A 22,354-nucleotide genomic window follows, 5' to 3' on the forward strand; every position below is an offset into this window, starting at 1 on the left:
ACTCTGAGTTTTGTTACACTGAGGTAGGAACTCCTTTGCATCCTTCCCCCCCCCCCCCCCCATTTCTGTGCATAGTAGTCATTTAGTTCCAGGAGTGATATCAGAGTAAGCTGATTAGCATGATTGATACTGCATGTCAGGGGACTGGCATAATGGGCTGCCGTTGAGACTGCATTGTGAAACCACAGGCAGATGAGGTAATCTCATTAGATGATTAAAACCTTCACTGAGTCTACAAGATTGCAGAGCTTTCAGTTATATTGCAGTAGGGAACTGATGCTCTTAAGTCTAGTCCTTTCCTTGGAATGATGCTGAAATGGAGATCTGGCTGGGTTTTTCTCTTGGATAAGAGGCATAGCAGCTGGAGGCCAATGCAGGATGTTCCATTTTACCGTGTTTTAAAGTAAGATTCTGGATGATGGAATTATTTCCCTTTAAAGTCAGTGTCGGAATTGTGTTAATTTAGTTTTATCGTGCTTAGCTGTTCTTTCTGAAATTCTCTAATATTAGTGCTAAAAGGATATATTTCTGCTTTCTGTAACTTCCTTTCTCCTTATAGCAAGAGTGAATCCCAAGGGTTATGTTTTTGGCAGAAGTCGTCCTGTTTTATAAAGTAACTGATTCTTTTCTGAAGGTCTGCTTTGTCTTGATCCAGGATGTGGTCTAGTATAAGTGGCACTCCTTGTCATCTTGTCCTATTTACAGATTGTATGGCAGGTAGCACATGCCCATGCTAGAACAGATGGTATACAGAAATCCTATTTGGTTTGGTCGTGTTTTAAGGAGCTCATTAAAAGATACTGAAAAAAAAAAAAAACCCAAAAAAACAAAAACCTTTTGGCTGTAGCTGTAGACTTGAGCTCTATTTATGTCAGCAAGTTAAAAATGAAAAAAAAATGTTTCTAATTGTGGGATTTCAGTGTTTTAGTGTTTGTAAATACTAAAAAAAAAAAAAACACCCCAACCTTGTAATGCAGGTGTTACTAGAACAATGTTTAGCCAAGAAAGACTAATATTCTGAGGCTGGCAATAATTACTGTTACTGTATAGTCAGATTCATCTGTATTGAAGAATAGCCTAGTTACTCTGTTTAGGAAAAAAATCAAAAGCTACATTTCTAACTTAGGTTGCATGTTGTGAGCAGTTGGTCCATTTCTGTTGAGTTACTGCTTAGAGAAACTGCTATATAAAAATTAATAAGCCTGTGTGCACTTCTAGTGAGACAAAACCACAGTAATTGTTTTGGCAAGGGACTCGCAGAGATGCAATCTCTTCTGAACTCCATTTTCAAATGTGGCGTATTTATTCAGCAATTCTGCGAGGAAGTGATCTTTGTCTAAGAGATATTTGAGATATTGAGTCAAAATAAAAAAATCCATGCTCCAGCATGTCAACAACTGGGGAAATGAGCACACTGCTGACAATGTTTGTTCTTCCATATGTATTTGATAAAAATGAAAATACAAATTTGTACAAGTTGTTAATGGGTTATAGACAACAGTATTCTGTGAAATATGATCAGGAGCAGCGCAAATACATTACTAGAGCTTTCAGTCTTTTTTAAGGTTCCTAGTTTAGTTAAAATGGTCTAACTTATCAATGTGATGTCCCAGATGGTCAATGTCAAACTTCAAGATTATACTGGATATCCATGATACGCAAGTAATAGGCAGCAATAATTTATATGCAAAATAAACTATTAAATGCTTAAGAAAACAAATGAACTGGAGAGTGTTACAAGTTCGTGTTTCTTATTTTTTTTTTCTTTTAAACAACTCAAAGTTTTGAGTTGTATTTCTGTGTAGTTGTTAAATATATTTTTCTATATGGTAGACTGAAGTGAATTACTTTACTATTACAGTATCTATTATATGTAGGTATGGGAAACATTTTCTATCTCAATTTTAACTTGCTCTGTTAAGTACTGAATGTGAGCATCAGCTGAGTTGAAGTATCTCAAGATCACGTATTCACAGATGAGTTAGTTGGGCAAGTCCTGACATTGCCTGAGATGTCTGAGGGTACTCGGGTAACTGGAACCTCGTGGTTACTTTTTACTTTACAAAGCAAGGCCTTGGTACCCATCTGCATTTTGCCTGGAAAGGACCTGTTCCTCTAAATGGAATTTAAAACTATGGAGTATTTCCCCAGAAACAAGGCAATTGTTTTGATTATCAGAATAGAAAACCTCCTTTGGTACGAGTGCAAACCAGTTTACTCTTTCCAGGGTAGAATGGAGAATTACGGTCAAGTACTATAAGCACCTGAGCAGTTGCAGAAGAGAGTAAGAAAGAAGAAGAAGAGAGTAAGGCTGAGCCCTTATCACTGGAGAATGAGTAGAAGATCTGGACTACACAAAGTATTTTCTGTCCTTATTCTAGTTTGTAAAGACAAACTGGAATTCTTTATACTGAATAAAATTTTGCTAATGGGTATTTGTGGTTTTAACACTAATTTTTTTTTTTCTTTCACTGGAAGAAGTCTGTACTTTCAGTGTTTCTTTTGCCATGATTTAAGCATTCTAATTAAAATTCTTGTATCTCTATGAAATGTTCAGGATTCATTCTGGTGCTTTATGTGCTACATCGTAAATTCTTATTTATTTATTTTTTTTTAGAAACCTTCTAAACTTCTTAAAATAGTGTGTTCACAAAATATTTTGCTCCACTGTTATTCTGTGCTGTTTTCTTCCTTCCCGGCCTCCCCCTGCCCCACACCGAGCTCCCTCTCCATAACAACACAGTGTGTGAACCCAAGAAAAAGCTAATGTTCTACTTCTTAACTGTTTCTTTTGTAACATGTTGTTGAGCTGGCTGGACTGCTTCCAAAAGTGCATGAGCATGTTTATGCATCTAGCCTAACAATAGTATCATAACACTGATTTGTTTAACCTGGGCTGGAAATAACAATCTAAATATTGTGAATCAAAGAGAAAGCAATCATTTGTATCTGCTTCTCTACCGTGGCAGCTCATTTGCCTTGTGTCAGATAAAATCATTAAAACTGCTTTTACATTCTGTGGGAATTTTATCAATTCTGTGAGTGTGATGTGACGTATTTTTTTAAAGGCTTAGAGAGATTCAGCTGTAGCTTTCCCTCCATGCAGTATCACACACTTTCATCAACTTGCTCAGGCAGAAAGTGTTTAATTTTGGTCTAGTTCAAGCACACTTTATTGCAAAAAGTCATCTTTTTTCCTCCCTTTAGAGGGCATACATCATATAGCAACCTATTAAATTCTTTGCCCAAGTCTTTATTGGAGTATTTGAGCAGAGATCTGAGAGGATGGTAAACAAACAAGTGATACAGGCTATGCTTATTTATTAGTCATTTTGACTAACGTATTTTGCTAAAGGTGCCAAGACTTTGGTATAAGAGTTCTTTATTGTTACTTTGATTCAGTGACTTTGATCAGCAAAACAAATTTCCTCTGTGTTGACACAATTTAAATGGTGTCCATCAGTAGCTGATGTGAACAGTCCTAGCACTACTGAGACTTAATATGCCATGGGGCCTCATGTTTTTAAGTTTATAGTTTATGAAAAAAAATAGCAACACACATTTTTGAACCAAAGGGAAGTAATGCTAAAACCTGAATGTCTTCGCTTTATCATCCCATCCCTCAGAATCATCTGATCTTCGCTGTGCTGGCACTGATTTAATTTTGCTTTAGCAAATTTGAGTTGACTTGCCCCCACTGCTAAAGTCTGGTGTTCCATGAAAAACTTGATAACAGAGTAGGAATGGATATTCCTGCCGCTCTGGCGCATCGGCATGTTTCCAGAAGCAAGAGTGTGTTTGTTTCCATATTATTCAGTCTTTGGCCTCCGTGCCTGACTATCAAGAAAAATGAATGTTCCCAAATTACATAGTAGTGAAGTGGCACCTGTCTAATAGGAGACTGACTGCAGCTGTACAATAATGTGTCACTAGTAGGTGTCTTGTCTTTGCAGTGGGTGACAGTGAAGATATAATCATTCTACATCAGTGGCTTCTAAAATTATGGTTTGACAGTCCTGTTATTGGTCTTACCAGCTCTTCTGTCACGATTTGTGTAGTGAATAAGCTGCTTCAGCTCCGCAGCTTTCCTCGAATGACGAGACTTGCAACAGAGGCAAAACAAACACGTTCAAATGTGAAGGTCAGCTGAGTATTGCTTAGAGCAGCTATTCAAATTTTTTTCTGTATTGTTGTTAGCCTTTCAGCCTGAGAGGAAGGGTAGGTGATTGACTGTGTGAGTTTTGGAGCCTTCCACTCGGAGACTTCAGTTTGTGCCTTAAAAATCTACTAATATTGCTTCCTTGTAATACTTCAGGGAGTAAAGACAGCTTGGAAGACCTGCGTGACACCTAACGCTGGGTGTAAGAGGGCGTGCTCCTCTGCGAAACCTCGCGTATCCCTGCGGTCTCTGCAGCGTGGGGGCTGCCCACAGCGCTGGCGTGCGGGCGAGCAGAAGGGAGGCGCAGAGCGGGCATGCGCGCAGGGCTCGCGGCAGGTCACGGGGAGCCGGGGAGAGGGGGCGCGTGGCCTGCCTGCCGGCGTCCCTCCCGCCTTGCTGTACCCCACAGACAAGCGCATCTTGGTCGCGTAACCCAGTGCGTGCTGGGCCAGAAGTTCCTGGGGAAAAAGAGACTTTTGATTTTTGCATTGAGTGAAGTTGGAAGCTGCCTTTGTTTGCTTGGAGTTTCCTACGTTATGGCTATATGTGTGTGTGTGTATATATATGTGTGTGTGTGTATATATATATATTTAAAAAAACAACTGAAATGAGGTGTGTCTTGCTGCGTTTATGTACAGGGTATTGTGAGATGGAAGCGTGTGTGTATGTATATATATGCACGTATGTATTATGATGCCTCTTGTTGTTTCCAGTGGCACACTTCCCATTTTAAGGGTAAAGAATGGTCGTCTTTAAAAAACGGAATACACTTTTTCAGTGTCATTATGATACAAATACTGAAAAATAATCAGTTTTATAGCAAATCTGTCAATCATTATTACTCATAAATAATTCAGGATAAAAGGGGTTAAGTTACAAGATGAGAAAAATACCTGCTGAAGTAGGTTATTTTGTCCGCCAGAGGTTACAAACTATTAAAAATATTTTCAAACTGGTACATGTGTACGTTGGAAATCTGTTGGATGACAAATAAAATTTAGAAAAACATGTTTTCCCCTTCCCACAGTTGCATTGTTCCTGAAGTGCTGGCAGTAGTAAGAACTTCCAGTCAGTAAACAAAGTGGATGTCATTTAGGTGTATAGGGCGCCACTAAATAAAGTAGCAAGGCATCCAGTTTTAGAGTTCCTTTGCTGCCTGTAAGTTAAAAATTAAACATTTTTATAGTAAGTGAAGCTAATTATGAAACTCTCGCAAAAAGGTGTAAAAAGCAGTTGGATAATGCAGTGCTTGCTTTTCATTTCAAAGAGCAAAGCTTTGGCTTGCAAAGTAATTTGCAAGCCAAATGAAGGAGAGGGACTGTAGAGGGACTACTCAAAATTGAAAGAAAAAATCTCATAGGATTTAACTTCAAGTTCTCATGGTAGTGTTTGTGGTTTTGTGATAGATTTTTATTTTTTCTATTTTAATATTTGTTCTGTGTTGTGATTTTATACAAATGAAGAAATGAGCAATCTCACTATACTGAGCAAACTGCAAACTAATTGTTCACTTTTATCTAGTTGTGCACAGAAGAGGGGAATAAATTTTGTGGTGCAGTCAGAGATTCTGTGCAATTTTTGTTTTCAGTGATTCCTTTAGCAGTTATTGATTGGAAAGATGCTGTTATTAAAAACAACAACAGAAAAACCTCCAGAAGGATAAATGCTTAAAAAAATTCTTTCTCAGCAGTTACAGGTGGAGATGAATAAGGATATTTAAAATACCTTGAGTTTCTGGGCGTTTCCTAGGTTAAAAAGGTGAGCCAGAAGGATGTTTTACCTTGTCTTGTTAATTATCTTAAGAAATGCCTGACATTAGAACTACATTTTCTGTGCATTTAACATCCAAATGATGCCACTTAAATTATATATCCTTAGATGATACCAAAGATGCCTGTATTTGTCAACTGTCCAGTTGCACAAAGTATAGTTTTTCATATCATACTTGGATGAAGCCTTAGATAAGAGATGCTTTTAACTGAGCAAAATGTGAAGCACAGGCCGTTTCGTAAAGTAAATGGCCTTTGTCTTTTAGATGGTGAGATGCAGAGAGCTGTTCAGTTGGGGAGCTGAGTCCTTTAGGCAGAGCCCTGCTGCAACGCAGCTGTGATAGCTGGCTTTGGAAATTAGGGCTGAGAAGCAAGTCTCTCCTTCCATGGGACAGCTGTATAAAGACACTCACATTTTTCTGTGTTTACTTACTTTTTGTCATATGATTCTTGCAGCAAAAGAGTATTAGTCAAAATGACAAGAGCCACGAGGTAAGATTTCTCACTGCAGTTGTCAAAGGAAATATTTTATTTTGGAGAAAACATCGTAAAGCTTCCTATCTCTTCACTTACTTAGACTATGTGTACAAACTTAATTCAAGGTGAGTCTGGGAAGAACTGTGATTATATCTTCCACTTTCTAGTTCTTTTTGTTGGTGGTGGTGGTTTTTTTTCCCCTCTCAAATATGCTTAACTCCTTAATTTTTAAATGAAATCTTCATGGACCCTGGGGGTTGGCCATTAATTTTAAACCATTGTGTGAATGCTAACTACTTAAAAATAGTCATGGAGCCAACCTTGTTTCCTCTCAGGGTTTATCAGTTGGAAGCATCTTCTTTTTATCCTATGTGTAAGCAAAGACCTCTCTAGACTGACGATTTGATCTGTATAATGGAAAATCTAGGCAGGATATCCTTTCTCTGTTATTCCTTGGTGTGATGGCATCAGGTTCTGTCTTAGGATGGGGGAAGGGGAAGAGGAGGTTCCTATTAGCAGGCAGAGGGATTTCAAGGGATTCTCAATCTGCAGACTAAAAGAGGACGTCATGTCCCTATTGAACCAGTTATGCTTCAAAATACTATTTTAATATGTGCTATTGGTGGCTTCTGCTGCTATGCCCGAAAGCTTGCTCATGTACAATACTGGTATTTTATATATGTAAGTTGTTTTAGTTTCTGTGCTGAGATATATCGTGAGGGACTTCTCAGCAGTTATTTTGAGTGCTTGCAGATCTTCATGAAATACTGTGTTGTCAAGTTAAATCCGGCCTTAAACTGCAGAAATTCAATGCTCAAGCTTCCCTCCTCTCAAGAAAAGAGTATTTCTGGTATAATTCTATGATTAAAATGCCTCTAAAAACAAACAGGGCCTAATGTACAGTAGAGGTGCAGTAAAGTATGAAGAAGTGTGGACATGGGGTAGCAAACATGCTCAAAATTATGCGAGAGCGTTATTAAGAGCTCCTATTTTGGCATACTCATAACTATCCAACGATAGTGTTCCTAGCCTGAAATCTTGTTTGGCATTCACAAGGCAGAGGACATTATCAACTTTTGTGATTGCTGAAGAACCATTTATCTAGTCAAGTTGTGTTGTGTTCAAGACAGGGAGTCATTGTATATGTATAAATTTGACACAGATTTTTTTTTTCCCCCCTTCCCCTCTCCATGGTAAAACTGTTGTACAAGAGGTGAATCCCTCTCTGAGTGAGTTTATTCTGTTCTTATCATCATGACGCACATGTGCTGTGGCGTAACCTCAAAGGAGGAACCCAAAGGCCGTGGAGGGATGACAAAGACAGGATGAGATTGTGGGTTTGCAGAATAATGATCAACTGGTATTTAGAATACAAGACAAAAACATTATAAGTAATGAAAAGAAATACTGCAATTGCCTACCTGGACTTTGGAACCTATAACCCTCAAGAGTTCATACCAAGATGTTAATAAAATTTAAAGGACAATTTTATATTGGTAATGAAAATACCTATGGGGGCATTGCATGGGCTTTTACATGAGAAGAGGATACAGATTCCTTGTTCTACACTGTGAGGTGCTCTAACGTCTTAGAATTAGGAAAGTCCTTTTCATATTAGTAATCTATTTGGTGATTGTCCATTGTAAGAATTTTTTTAAATATATATGTGTGCGTGTGTTTGCACGCACGCGCACGCACACACACACACACACACACACACACTCTTAACCCAAGTGTTTAAATGGGCTGCTGTTTAAATTTCAAACAAGAATTTCATATTATTCAATGGGACAAAAACTTTATCTGAGCATTTAGATCAGTAATAGTTATAGCTGTTTGGAAAAAAAAGAGATAAAGCTGTAAAACTTGCACTGCATTTTGTTGCTTATACTGTATGAAATTGTGCGTCCATTAGGTATTATAGCCTAGTGACTATGACTTTAATGCAGAATCTTAACGTACTCAAGAATTTGCACCACTGTGCACTTAATAGTGTGTTTCACTGTTCTTAGCCTAGTTCAACCTCGAATCTCAAATCAATGTCCTGAATCTATGTAGATAACATGCTTTTTAAGCAACTGTTTAGAAATCAGAGCAAGGGACGTTTTTTCAGATTTTAAACCCACCCCTCATGTATTAAATCACTCTAAATCTTACAATTGCTGTTATTTTCAGTCCATTGTGTCTGCTTCCTGTTGGTCAAAGGTTATTAGGATGGGGTGGTGTATAGTGAGATGGAAAGCTGACAGGAAAAAGAAAGCTTTGCTTATTTTGGGGTAGACACTACTACAGAAATGGCCAGGACATTCCTTAAATTTTCTGAAGACTTAAAGAGGTAAACTATAAAAAGTTGTTCTTGATGTTGTTTACTTCTCTGCTTTTGAACTTCTGTATGTGGAAAATGAATTGGATTAAATAAATAAGGATTTCCTTAAAGCACGTTATCTTTTTGCTTGGAATGTTGTTGTTTTTTTTTTATTATAAAAGAGATTTTCACTTTTGTTTTTATTTATGAGGTGACTTTAACTTCTGTTTCTGAAGCACCAGCCTAAACCTCTACCTGCTTGTTCACTTGTATCACTAATTCGAAAAAGAAAAAGATTATGCCACAAAGTGCAAGTAAAAGTTGTAATGTATTACTGCAGTATGTTACATGCATATGTGGGCATACTATGTGCGTTAATACAATCCTCTAAAACACTTGCTTCGTTTGATATTTGTGTCATTATTCAAGAATCATATGTTACTCCTTGGCTGTCAAAGCAGTACTGCAAGTACTTGAGTTTTGTCAGCAGGGAGACTTGTACCGAACTGTTCAGAGCAACGCTGACCAACTTGAGGACTGGTTTGGGGGTGCTCGGGTCCTTCGGGCAGCATAGCTCGGCTTTCGTGGGGGGCGATTGTGGCAAAGTAACTCTAAGGATTTGGCTTCAGAACAAATCTTGATTCGTAAGGTTGCTCTGGGATTGGGAGGAAAAAAACGGTAAATTAATTGGCTGTGGTGATTAAATTCTACAAAATCGTTGATCTAATAATATGTTACATGATTGTGCTGTTACAGTCTAGGAAATGATAGAAAATTTTTTTACATGAGTTGATGAGAAGTGCAAATAGCATTTTATAAACTACTCAAGCTGTAATTATACAGAAGCATCTTAATTTTCAAGTATGCCAGTGTGTACGTAAACTGATTTGGGGGTTTTTGTTTGTTTTTTTTTTTTCTCTCTTAACTCTTAACCATTTTGTAACTACTAGTGAGTTATTTGGATCTAAAATAGTGTTTTGTTCTCAGTGCTGGAAAAACAGGTTTTTTAGTAATAATAGAAACTCAGCTTCATTAGCATAGTAAAAGCAATTTCCATATTATAATGTATTACAAATAATTTTGACTTTGCTTCTTTATTTTTGAAGTTAATTTTCCTGTGGAGTTCTTTCAGTGAATTCTGTTGTGCAGAAAATATTCTGTTGAGCATGGTTGTTCGATAATTCTCAGTGATTTAAGGTGTGAATAAATATATTGGACACAATACTGGCTTTTCTCTTTCTTCCATATCTTCACACTTGGTTCATGCATGTTGTGGATCTGATGGTTTGTAGTAGGAAGGCTAATAATTTGAATCTTCAAATATAAACAGCACTGAGCATGTCCTTCCTAATTCTTCCCTTTCCTTGGAATAAGGAATTCCTCACAATGCCTCACAGTATTTAAGACACACTGTGTTGATTCCATGTCTAATACCTTGGCAGAACAATAGATTTCCTTTAGCTTTTCCTTTACTATGCCCAAGTGGCTCAAGTATCAGTCCTACCTTTGCTGAGATAGTGGCTTTCTCATTTTCAGAGAAGGCTCCTGCTTCAATCTCCAGGCACTTGTTTTGCAAAAATGTCAGCTAGGATACAGTCTTCCTCTTATGAGGAGTGGATGAGAATGGAGTGTCAAATGTATTAAGTTTGATTTGTAAGAATTATTTAAAATGCTGTTTTGAATTTTCTTTGGAGACTTCTCCATGTGTGTTAATGGTGGTCTGGTAACTTCCTCCATTATGCTCACAATTAGTTGAGTTTAAACCAGACTAGTTTGAGGAGGCAATTTGTAGGAATTGTAGGTTATTTTTGCACCATCATCAAATCCCCCTCAATTCATCATTCCCTGCTGAAGTTGGAGAAACTGCTGCTTCTGTGAGTCAAATCCCATATCCTACATGGGGAGTAAAAAACACAGTGTTTAGGCCCATAAATACTTCGACAAAGAGATGGTATGCAGAATGCCTGGACTCTGTCATCTGTAGAAATCTGTATGCGGCATAAGCACACTCGACTGATGAAAGCATAAAGCAGTGAAGCATGTGTAGTGTACTTGTTGAAACTTCAGTGTTCTTTAAAGGATCCAAAAGTGTCAGGAATTGCAGGTTTTTATGCAGTTCTAGTGCCTTGCTTTTCCTTATTTTATATAAGCCTTTCACAAATGGGGAAGATAGATATCTGCACAGGCAAGTACAAAAAGAAAGGAAAACCTTGAATCTATACAAAATATTACAAAAAGTAGTGACTTGTAAACTTGAAGAATAATGATTTTTCACACCTAGCACTTGGAAAGCCTTGCAGTTACAAACATCTCTTCCAAATGACTTTCCTGCTACGAAATGAAAAATGAATAGACAGAAAGACCTGGTGCAATCTTTCATCCCCAGCCACTGGTGGGAAAGCAACTGTTGATACCAATGGAGTGTAGATTTCACCTTTCAGCTTTAGATTGATTGCATCTTATAAATTATATACTTCTTCTGAGTCAGTTGCTCTCGTGTTATTTGTCACAAGGTATGCTCGCGAGCTCATAACAGTGGAAATTTAGTAACAGTGTGGCTGGCTTCTGGTCTGGGTTGTCTTTCTTGTTTGGGGGATCTTGTCAGGACTGTAGTAATCCTTGTAATAGGTAATGTACAGTTATAGGAAAAAAGGCAGAAATTACGCTGAATGTTTTGCTTTCTTAGGTTAGACAGGGGTAGGGGGAAATGACTTTTAATTAAGAGCTGATGAAAAGATTGAGGTGACTAGAAAAAAACACAACTGTGGCTGATAAATACACAAAACCATTACTTTTAAAATAAATTAATCTGACAAAAAGCCAAATTGTAATTGGCTGGATGATTGCTTGTAAGTACTATCACAGAGACTGATCTTGAAGAGGAATCGGAAGGAAGGAGATGTCATGCCCTTACTCATTGATTCTGGGAGCCTTCAGAAGACCAAAAAAAGAAAGATGTGGGAGAGGAAGAAAAATGAATTGAGCCCGGTATCACTGGTAGAGCAAAGCAATAGGAGGTGACTTACAAGAGGGAAGGAGTCAAGTAGGTGCTTTGATTTTCTTAGGAAGAAGAAGCCTAGAAATAGGAAAAGAAACTCTAAACTGCAATAAAGCAAGGCAATAATGGAGAAGCTTAAAATGGAAAAAGATGTGATCAGGATTAGAGAAGGGAGGTTGTCCTGGCAGTTTGATTTTGAATACATGTAGGAGGGATATGGGAAAGGCTAGAGCAGGAGAATTAATCAGATCATACTCACAGTCAGAGAGTAAAAGATCAAATTTTGGAAATATTCTGAGAAAAAGGACATCAAACCAGGGATGCTATGTAGGTGCACAGGTGAGGGACGTCCAACAGAGATCCTTTTGCCTATGCTCTGATGACAAGCATTATGTTTTTGTTGCTATCAAGAGATAAGAGGAGATGGCAAAGCTAATTTCTGGTGGTATGGAATGTGTTCCTGGCAAGACTGTTAGGAAGAAACATGTATTGGACAGGCCGGACAAGTGGTTTGAAGCAGAAGAAATAGAAGTGAAAAGGTAAGTTCGCAAGTGATCAGAAACAACAGGGTATTTATAGGTGCATGAGGTAGATAAGATGGTCTAGGAGTAAGGAAGGATGGTCTGGTCACTGGTCCTAGCTTGAAGACAGCAAAATGAGGGCTCAGTTCCTGGCTTCACAGCACATCATCTGCCTTATTGCATTAGCTCTCTGAGTCAGTTCCTCCTTTGTAAAAGAGATGATAATTCTTTGCCGTGCAGGGGTATTGCGGAGATAAACTTAGTGCTTGCCATTACAAAATTTCTGAAATACTGCAGAAAAGAGCAATAAAGTAGTTCCTGAGGAGAGAGGTGACTGATGCTGCCAGTCATAAGTATAATGTGGATAAGATGATACAGATCTGGCTGTAGAATCACACCGGGAATGATCGTAAGGCTGGAGGGGAGGGCGGGGGCAAAAAATTCTTGCAAAATGCAAAGCATTGTAAAAATGTTCCACGCGTTTTAAATTCACGAAATGAGGCAGCAGTTAGAGTGCAGTATTACTGTCTGTTTTGTATCTTGCCTTTTTTTGATGCTTTAATTAGCTGTATAGTGCTGGGAGACTAGTTTTAGTTCATATGCTTAAACATCGGTCATGCAATGTTGCTTGCAGTAAATCTGCATGGAAGTATTGTTCTGCTGTATTTTCAGTGTTTTCTTTTGTTTATTTAACAAAGCTAAAGTTAGAATCAGCAGCACAAGACTAGAAAATGGTGACAATAGTTTGAAAACAGGAAATTTTGGCCTTGTGTGTATTCGGAACAGATGATCAGGATGATGGCCAGGAGAGTGGAAACTTCCACTGAGACTTTTTTCCTTATTTTGCTCAGTGAGAAAAGATGGTGCTTCCTGGAAAACAAGTCTTAAGTATTTAAAGAAAGTCCTAATGTATCCAGTATTTTCCTCATTTCACATTTGTTTATTTTGCAAAAGTCTGTTTACACTTTTTAGTATTTAACTAAAAAGTAGAACTTTTGTACCAATATAAGATCTTGGAAATCAAGTTTCCACTATTAGAATAAGATACTAAACATGTTTTTTATGTGGTGGGTTTATTTGTACTGTCTTATTTTATGTTTACAAAGTAAAGAAAGAAAAAAAAGGTAGGGCATCATTTTTAGGGAAGAGGGTGCTAATTGCCAGCAAGTGTCGTGACAAAGATTTTTGAAAGTAACTAATATTTTTTTTGTATTCTTCAGTTCCGGTGCTTGAGATAAGGCCTTTTAGGAAGGTTTTAAGCTTTCCAGAAAACGCTTTCTGTGAATTATATCTCTTAACTTATTTCCACATAGATATCTACAAGTGCTAGTTTTTGGCAAAACTCGAGCTTAAATTTTGAAGTTTTACCATTTTAAGAGTTCTGCAAGCCTGAAGAGCAGCAAGTTAAAAAGTGAAGCTCTGTACTTAAAATAATGTTACTTCGTGTGACCTCTTCTGGCTGCTTCCTGGCCCTCCTCCAGTACCGGCCTTGCGATAGGGGACTTGGTGGTGGCCATTGCCACTGTCTGTGCCTAGTGCGGGCCGGGTTTAGACAGAAACATCTGGTAAGGCGCGCTTGTATGGCGTGCGGGCTGCTAGTGAGACGCCCGAGCCAAGCAGAGCGCCGGCGTAGCTCCCAAGTCAGTGCTGCGGTGTCGGGGGTGTGCTCGGCCCCTTTGCTGCTTGGGGAATGAAACACCTGGAAGAGAGAAATGTGGAGGCAAGGAGAGAAACGGAATGTTTAACTTTTCCTGTTTGTGATCCTTCTTCCTGTTTGGTACCAAAGACATTTTGCTGTTTCATAGTTTAACCTTTGGGCTGAGAAAAAGTCAAGGGAGAGAAGGATGGATGAAAGGGTAAGAGAAACCTAAAGAGAATAAAACCTTGGTGCCAGCAAACGGTCTGTTTTCCTGCTCCTCCACTCTCGGCTCCCCTCTGAAGCACTGGGGGAAAGGCTAAGCAGAGGTGTCTGCAGGCTCCAGATACAAGAAGGAAAGCCGGAGATTTGCAGCTTTTTTCCTGACTCTCCCGACCATTCGTGGGTAAAGATTCATTGATGATATTACAGGAGAGGGATATTTGTGTTACCTCTCTCTGGGCTAACCGGTGCCCAAGTTTGTTTTTTCTTTTTGAATGCATTTTACCCCAGAGAAAAAAGGCAGTAATTGTGCTAGAAGAGAAAAAGCGGCTTTAAATTGCATGAGGATTATGAGTGATAGTATTAAGCAAACGAAGTGAAGACAATTAACCAGTTTGTCAGTAAGTAAAGTTACTTGACCACATGAGAACAAATCCTGTTACAAGTAGGCCAGAAAAAAAACTTGATTGATTAATTTAACAGATTTAAGCTTTTATTTAAACACTCTGTGTAATTTTATTGGCCTCTTAAGCAACAGCTTGAGGGGATCCAAATGGAATGTTAAATTCCTTTTAAAATGTAAATGTAAATTATCTACTCTTTCCTGCCCCTTCCTCCTTCCTTTCCTCCTCTGCTTACACATACATACCCTATTTCCTTTATCTCTGAACTTGAGCCAGCAGCTGGATGAGGTACCTCTCAAATATCTATAAAAGCAAAAAGCTGGGGAGGGGGAGAGGGAGATCCATAAAAGTAAACTAGATTAAGGGAGGTGGTATAGCTGAAGTGTGGTTTACAACTTCTTTAAAGGACGAATCTCTAGTAAGGAGATTGTATTGTAAATCCTCTGTATTGTATACAGATGCAGATTTAGCTGCATGCTGTCAAAAAAAAAAAAGCTATGCTAAATGATGCTTTCTACCAGTTTCTTAGCTGACTTGCTCACTTTTAAATCAGCAGTTTGGATATGCGTGAAAACTAATCATAAAAGGTTTGGTTTTTTTGTCTTTAAAACTTACTCAAAATACTGGGTTGAAAATACTTAATTCCACTATTACTTTGATCATTTGATGCTCTGTGGGTGAGCAGCTTTTCATATTTTAGACTAGTTCAAAAAGAAGCAAACAAGCTTGTTTCTGTAGCTGTGCTGGTCTCATGATGTGCTGGTCTCATGATATAAGCAGGACAATGTTTGGCAAGAGTGGCCACGTCCTATGTCAGACCAGCTGATGTGCTTTGCAGCTCAAAGGAGAAAACAGGCTGAGATGCACACAAATCCTCTCTTAGTCTGAAGCAAAAGCAGCAAACCTTGTTTCATAATAAATATATTTTAGAAGCCTTCACAGACTTTTGGCGAGCTTGGTTCCCGTGACATTTGCTGTGTTATTTATGACATGTTCCTTTAAAAAGGAGCAATTTTACTTCTGAATTAGGTATTTGATCTGCATGCGGTGTTTTGTAATTACATGTTTTTATATTTATATACGTGTGTATATATAAAAAATTTATCTAATTGTAGGGGATGCACAATGTATATATATTTTATACATATGTATGTGTGTGTGTATATATATATACATACACACACACACACACTTCCATTTAAAAACAATTCATTTCCTCTTTCCCCAAAATATCTTTCCAGTAACGAACAATATTGGTATGAGACAAAATATTTAAATTCCATAAGCTACTGGATATATTTCTGACTTCTCAAGCTTCATTCAATTGGCTTTTATCACAGAAAAACTGTGTCTGATAATGTATAGTTGGTAAAATCAGTGACGTGACAGATTGTTAGCACCTATAACATTCATGTGGCTTAAACCAGTTGCACATCTTCTTAGTGATTTTGTGGAATAGTTGTATGATCTGTAAGGTGCTCTGTAAAGTAAAATGCAACATTTTCCCCCTTTGGGCACTCTTGTTTGAAAAATGAGATTAAATTTGCATAAATACTTATTTGCACATGTGTACACTCTCTTTTAGAGATTTCTTTTTGGAAAGGGACTACTGAAGAAGCTCTCTTTGTTACATATATAGCACAATGTTCTGTGCTTCAGTGAGGCAGTGTACAGCTTTCATTACAATGACAAATACTGAGATGTTAAAAATAGATCAAGCTTTAAGAATCCCAGATATTTTCAATAACAAAGAGTGATTTATATGGGCTCGTTTTGCACTTTGACAAAATATAGAGGCGCTTTTGTACTATGATTAGCAAGGGTGCTGATGTCAGTTCTCTTGTCTAGCTTTAAGCTTTATTCCGCTGCTAAATTGTGCTTTGTACTGTAATCCAGAGAACCTTTGTATCTGCCTTATTAGTGTGTAGTTTATGGAATTGCTTTTGTTTTTGAATGTAATCTGTGCCAGTTTCAGTGAGTGTGACTCATTATATGACTGAAATAAACATTCACATATGCACTATGTGAAAACTCATCAAAAATAGTAGCAGGTGCTGGTTGGCTAAATTCAGTGTTTTAAATGCTTAATAGTTGCTATTTTGTAGCCTGATGGGCTGAAAACAAGTTCTGTTTAGCTGATTGTGTTCTGAAATTTTAAGTAAGAGTCCTATTTACTTATTAACACTCAACAGAGATTGTTAGGTTTGATAATAAGAAATTTTTTGACTCATTAACACAGCGTTAGAAATCCAAAAGAGGCATATTTGATTAGTTCAGCGTTGATTTTTATTACATGAGGCAAATGTATCTTGTGTTTCAATACCTTTTGTCTGTCCTATCTCTAATCTCTTTCCTCCTGATTTAAGCTTTGAAATTTTCATCTGGACAGCTGAAGGCTGAGGTCAAAGATAGCCTATTTTTTAAAGCAACAGAGGTTTGCAGTTCAGTTCAGAGCACTTATCTGTGATCAACCTTATCTGGAGAGAGCGCCTCCAATATTGAAGTTTCCTGTTATCCCAGAATCTAAGTTGTCAGTTGATTTGGAAACAGGAAACAAACTTTGCCAATGTTTTGGGGCCACAATTATACAATGCTGCTCAGCAGTGCTACTTCGTAGAAGATGCTTATAATTAAAATCAAAGTTGAAGGTGTTTTGTTTGTTGAATCTTCCACTCTTGTGTTTTACTGTTTGCCCAGTTCAGCTCACTAGTACAGTGGAAATAATTGCTTAAGACCTTGACTTGAGTTGCACAGTTCAGCATTTAAAAGCAGATACTGTATTTATGACTACAATAAACATACGTATTTTGTAAAGAAAATCAAGTATGAAAATTGCCTTTAAAACTCAACCTTTAAAGGCGTGGTAGCTAGTGAATGGATCACAAACCTTAATTAAGCTGTCTGGCATTTTTCCCTTTCTTCCATTTTCTGTATTATCTTTTCATAATAGCTTCCTAAGCTTGATACCCAAAAAAGGCATGCACGCTTGACAATGAGTGTTTTGTGAGTCTCTCGTGTCAAGCTGCCAGAGCTAGTTTAGAGCTGTCGCTCTAAGATGGCAGCACGGTCTCGATTCTTTGTCCTTCATGTCCTCCCTCCACTAGTTTGTTTGAAGCTCATGGCTGCATAAAAAAGAAACGGGAACTCTTTTGCTCCTCAAGAATGGCGCTCAGTCCTTTCCTCATGTGTAGTAAGAAACTTCTGTTCCCAAAGCTAGATCTTGGTGAGTAAAGGATACCACGAGTCTCGACTCTTCTGGCACCATCCATGTTGATTCTGCTCCTTTCGTTGAGCCTCTTGTTCTGCCTTGTCAGCACACAATCAGGATTAGCCAAAATGAATTCCTATTTGCCTGGGTTTTGTTTTCTGGGTTTTTTTTGTTTTTTTTTAATTCCTCATAAAGGACTTACTTGCAACCTTGTTTCAACACCCTGAAGAAGTTTAAAATGAAACATCTTGGGCCACCACATGATTCTTCAGTGCAACGTGGAGTGGGTTGGCTACTCTGACTTTCCTTGGCCTCTGGCTTTGATAAAAAGTGGAAAAAAGTGATGTCTCCCCAGTGCGTCCTGGCTGTACTCTCAAATTTTTATTCCATGTGAAAGCAATGCACCTCTGCTCCTGGGCAGTGGCAGTGCATCTAGTTTCTTTTACTGTGTCCATCATGCTGGTGTTTGAGCACATGAGGAAGCCTGTCGTGCTGGATGCTTTCCTGTCGGTAGAGCTGAGATACTGAGGTGCAGCTGAGAGGGGGAATCAAGGTAATGTTGCTAACATCAGGACAGTTGTATCCAAAGACTAGTTTCTTGACTTGAATTCAGATATTTGGATTGCTGCTCAGATATGAATTATGGTGGGGGACAGTGGCCCGTGGCACTGGAAAGGCAGCTGAGGATTAGCTGAGAGATAAGACACTTTGGCGGTGCTTTTCTTCCCAACTAGCTTCTTTATATCTGCAGCGGCAGGAAGGCTGGTATTACGAGCACAGTGTCCAGTTGTGAAATCTGTTTCTTCCTTGGATGGACCTTACACAAGGGCTAGTTTTAAGTGATAAAACTAGAACATTTAGTCGTATTTCCCCTCTCCATCTCTGTAAAGTTTTGCAAAATAGTAATGTAACTCTTTTTCTGTAACAACTACTAATGTGAAATATGAGGGTTGAAGTGCAGAGTTCCCCTAACATCAAGGGGAGCATACACTGCGAGTGCTGTGTGTTCTTTAAATGTAGGTTGCTATTGTTGAGTACAGATGAAATACTCAGAGCTCAAGTGCAACAGCCTGCATCAGCAGGTATTGGGAACAACAGGCTATGGAGCACTTTGATATATTCCTCCTTTCTTCCCCATGATTATGGCAGCTTCCCTGAGAAGTTTTTGTGTGCTTTTTTTTCCTCCCCTCAGCCCTCCCTTTTTTAAAAACACTGGATACATCCTTTTCTGTTTTGTAAATAGTAACTTAATTATATGTCCTCTTAGAAACAAAGTTTGAATATAGAAGAAATAAACCTTCTTAAAATTCAGATTCACTGATACTCTAGTCCATTGCTATAACAATATGTAAATAGATTGTGTTAGATTTAGGTAACTGATGTGTAATCTCTTAGAATTCTGTTTGAAGTATTTATTATTACTCAGTTCAATCTGAGCAGAAGCCATACACAAAAGGTAACAGTTTTAAAATATGATTTCCCACATCTAATTTTTCCTTTTTCTTTCCGCCAATTTTCAGGCATGGAAGAGGAGATGGTTTGTACTTCGCAGCGGCCGTTTAACAGGGGATCCAGATGTATTGGAATACTACAAAAATGACCATGCCAAGAAGCCTATCCGTATTATTGACTTAAACTTGTGTCAGCAAGTGGATGCTGGATTAACGTTTAACAAAAAGGAGTTTGAAAACAGTTATATTTTTGATATCAACACTATAGACAGAGTTTTCTATTTGGTGGCAGACAGCGAGGAGGAGATGAATAAGTGGGTCCGATGTATCTGTGATATCTGTGGGTTCAACCCTACGGATGAGGGTAAGTTCTGCTGTTTTTTCTAAGAAACTCTGCTGTGCCTCCAAGCAAAGAATGTTTCCAAGATCAGATGATTATCTCTAGCTAATGTATGTTTTAAAACTCATATGCTTTGGCTGTGAAATTCCTTTACTACTCTGGAAAAAAAAGTAAGTAGAACAGAGTAAGATCTTCAGAATTTGTTCCATATATGTTCTATTTTGTTCCAAATATGCTCCATAGAAATTGATGAGGATGCTCTTGCATGATGTTTCGCATGACATTAGGTCTCAAGTATAGAAAAAAAATCTTAAAATAAAATCATGCCAAACAGAAGAGCATCCTCATCAATTTATATGGAATATTTGATTGTGTCTATATGCCATTTTATTGCTTATTGAAGTATGCTATAATTCTCATGCTGGAAATCTTCTTCCCATCTGAGGAATCCTATCTGATATAACAACTTAGGGCTGTGCAAGCAGGAGTGGGTGCAAAATGACAGACTTCTACTATTACAGTTTCTCCGTCTGTGTTGCAACTCATTAAAAAAATGCCCCAAAACAAAAAATAATTTGTACTCCTCCACTCACCAGTTCGAATCTTATGCAAACAGACATTGTGTGAAAGCAGCTGGTAGGAAACAAGGGAGCATGTTAGAATTCATACAAATACCTTGTGGCCACCAACATTGCTTGTCCTGAATTTATCCTTATTTATTTACTTATTATTCCTTCATTCCTTGTGGAGATTAATGGGTTGCATGACTTGCTGTAGTTCTTTGCACAGTCCCAAGAAAAGATTGAAGAGTAAGAAGGTTATAAATAGAGCATGCCTGACTGAAGGGGCTACAACTAAATCTCTGTTTTTGTTGGGTTGTGGATTGAGGGGACACAAGGGCTTTCATCTCCTCTGCTCCAGCCAAACCTTCAAAAATGACTGGAAAATATTCTTGCGTTCTGAAGAAAGACCTTTTTTTCTTTCTCCTGATTCTAGTTTTGAATGAAAACTGTGTCACCAAAACTTTTTTGTGCCTTTAAATTACCATTCTAATAGAAAATTCAATGAAGGGTACTTGTTTTGAGTTAGGGATTGTTTTTGACATCCTGATCATAGCTGAGACCTCCCACAATGTGTTTCTAAAAATGATTGCCATATGATTCAGTATTCTGTCTGCCAGGCATCCATATGGGCAACAGGTAGGCAGGCAATTGTATTTTCTAATGGTGCACCAGTGCAGCTGTGGGCAGGAGACATTCAGAAATCATTGGTTCTGGGGACAAACTGGGAGTATGGAAAGTGAAGAGGAAATGTACTTATGTGGCTGCCCTTGTGTATGTGAGAGCACAAATAAGCACGTCCGCTGTGTGGGACAAAAAAGATAGGGTCACTTCAAAGCCATGATACCTTTCCTTGCTGGGAGATGATGCATTTTTAATCCTTAATATTCTTTTGATGTATTACCTGGGTTGAAGATGAAACATGCTATGGATGCCTGGAGATCTAACTTCACCCTAACTAACTGCTTGGATTAAAAACTAGGTCATACTATGGTATATCAATAACTTTTTCCTACTATATTCTTATTGCATGTTTTATCTGAACTCTTTTAGCTTTGTCAGAACTATCCCAACACTTTACTTTACAGAATTGAAAGTTGGCGGTACTGTTTTATAGGTTTAGTGTTGTCTTGCAATGGATGTGTAGAGAAAGGATTAAAAAAGAAAAATGGGAAAATCACTTGATCATTTCCTATGTGTATTGGCAATATCTTATTTTACAAGATACATCTCTACCTATTAATGAATGACTTCAAATCATGCATGTACTTTATAAAATCTTTATTAACATGCACTTTATTCTGAGAAATTAGAGTATAGGTTAAATTCATTGTGGACGATAAGAAAAACACTTACTTTAGTAAGGAACTAGGCAGAAAGAGGATATATGGATGTATACTTAGTGAAGACTCTGGAATTCTTTTGATGATGATAAGTTCATGTTTTCTCTTATTCCTTGTCTAAAATCAACTTTCACAGTAGTGTCTTACTATCTAATCCTGTTGTGACCTTCTAACCAGAAATTGATTTATGCACATGAAATCAGTTCATTCTGGAAAACTGCAAGATTATATTTGTGGCTGGACAGTGAGTAGATAGAATAAGGTTCTTGAATCACTGCTGCAAGTCATGGAGGGTCCAGATTTCTGGTTGTATATTATAGTGTAATATATATTGTATGGCTGTTTCTTTTATAGGATTTTTTTTTTTAAGGCAGGATTTAGTTATTTAGGGCTTAACTTCTTTTAAATTTCCAGTGAGTCTGAGACACCAAGGAATAACATAATTTTTGAACAACTGGAAAAATTTGTCCATTTTTATAAAGGAATTTGAGGGTATTTTTCTGCTTTCTTCTGCTAGTGCTTGTTTGCAAATGGAAGCTGTAAAATGCTTATTTCTCTAGCATCTTTCTTCAAATGCATATACAAAGGTGGGGAGAGCTACACATGAGCATGAATTTTAATTGTTTTACCACTGAGTTTCATATGGCCCTTCTAATATTCATATTTTCTCTGTAAGGTCGTAACATAATAAGTATGGTTTAATCATTTAGAGGTTAAAACGTAACTATAGGCAAAAACGTGTTGCTGCTAATTTGGGCAATAAACTCCAGTGGGAGACCTTCTTGAATGGAGTAGCAGAAATGGACATGGGGAATCAACATTTTCCTCTGCTTGGTGCTGTGAAGGCCTCCGCTGAAATATTGTGATCTGAGCTTCCAGAAGGGATGAGGATAAATGTTCAAAGAACAACAGATAGAAAGGAAATGTTTTTTTTTTAAAGTGATATATGAGGAGAAAAGGT

At 37.8% G+C, this 22,354-nt stretch overlaps 1 protein-coding gene across 4 annotated transcripts in view; it reads left to right on the top strand.

Annotated features, from left to right (window-relative positions):
* The window catches only part of GAB1 (GRB2 associated binding protein 1), a 102,600-nt gene that overhangs the window by 39,016 nt on the left and 41,230 nt on the right, over positions 1-22,354 (top strand). For all 4 annotated transcript variants that reach the window (XM_067297773.1, XM_067297770.1, XM_067297772.1 and 1 more), the window contains exon 2: positions 19,220-19,514. In XM_067297773.1, coding sequence (XP_067153874.1) covers positions 19,220-19,514 — 295 coding nt within the window. The remainder of the gene's footprint in view (positions 1-19,219; positions 19,515-22,354) is intronic.

This window comes from Apteryx mantelli, chromosome 5 (assembly GCF_036417845.1).
Source record: "Apteryx mantelli isolate bAptMan1 chromosome 5, bAptMan1.hap1, whole genome shotgun sequence".
NCBI lineage: Eukaryota > Metazoa > Chordata > Aves > Apterygiformes > Apterygidae > Apteryx > Apteryx mantelli.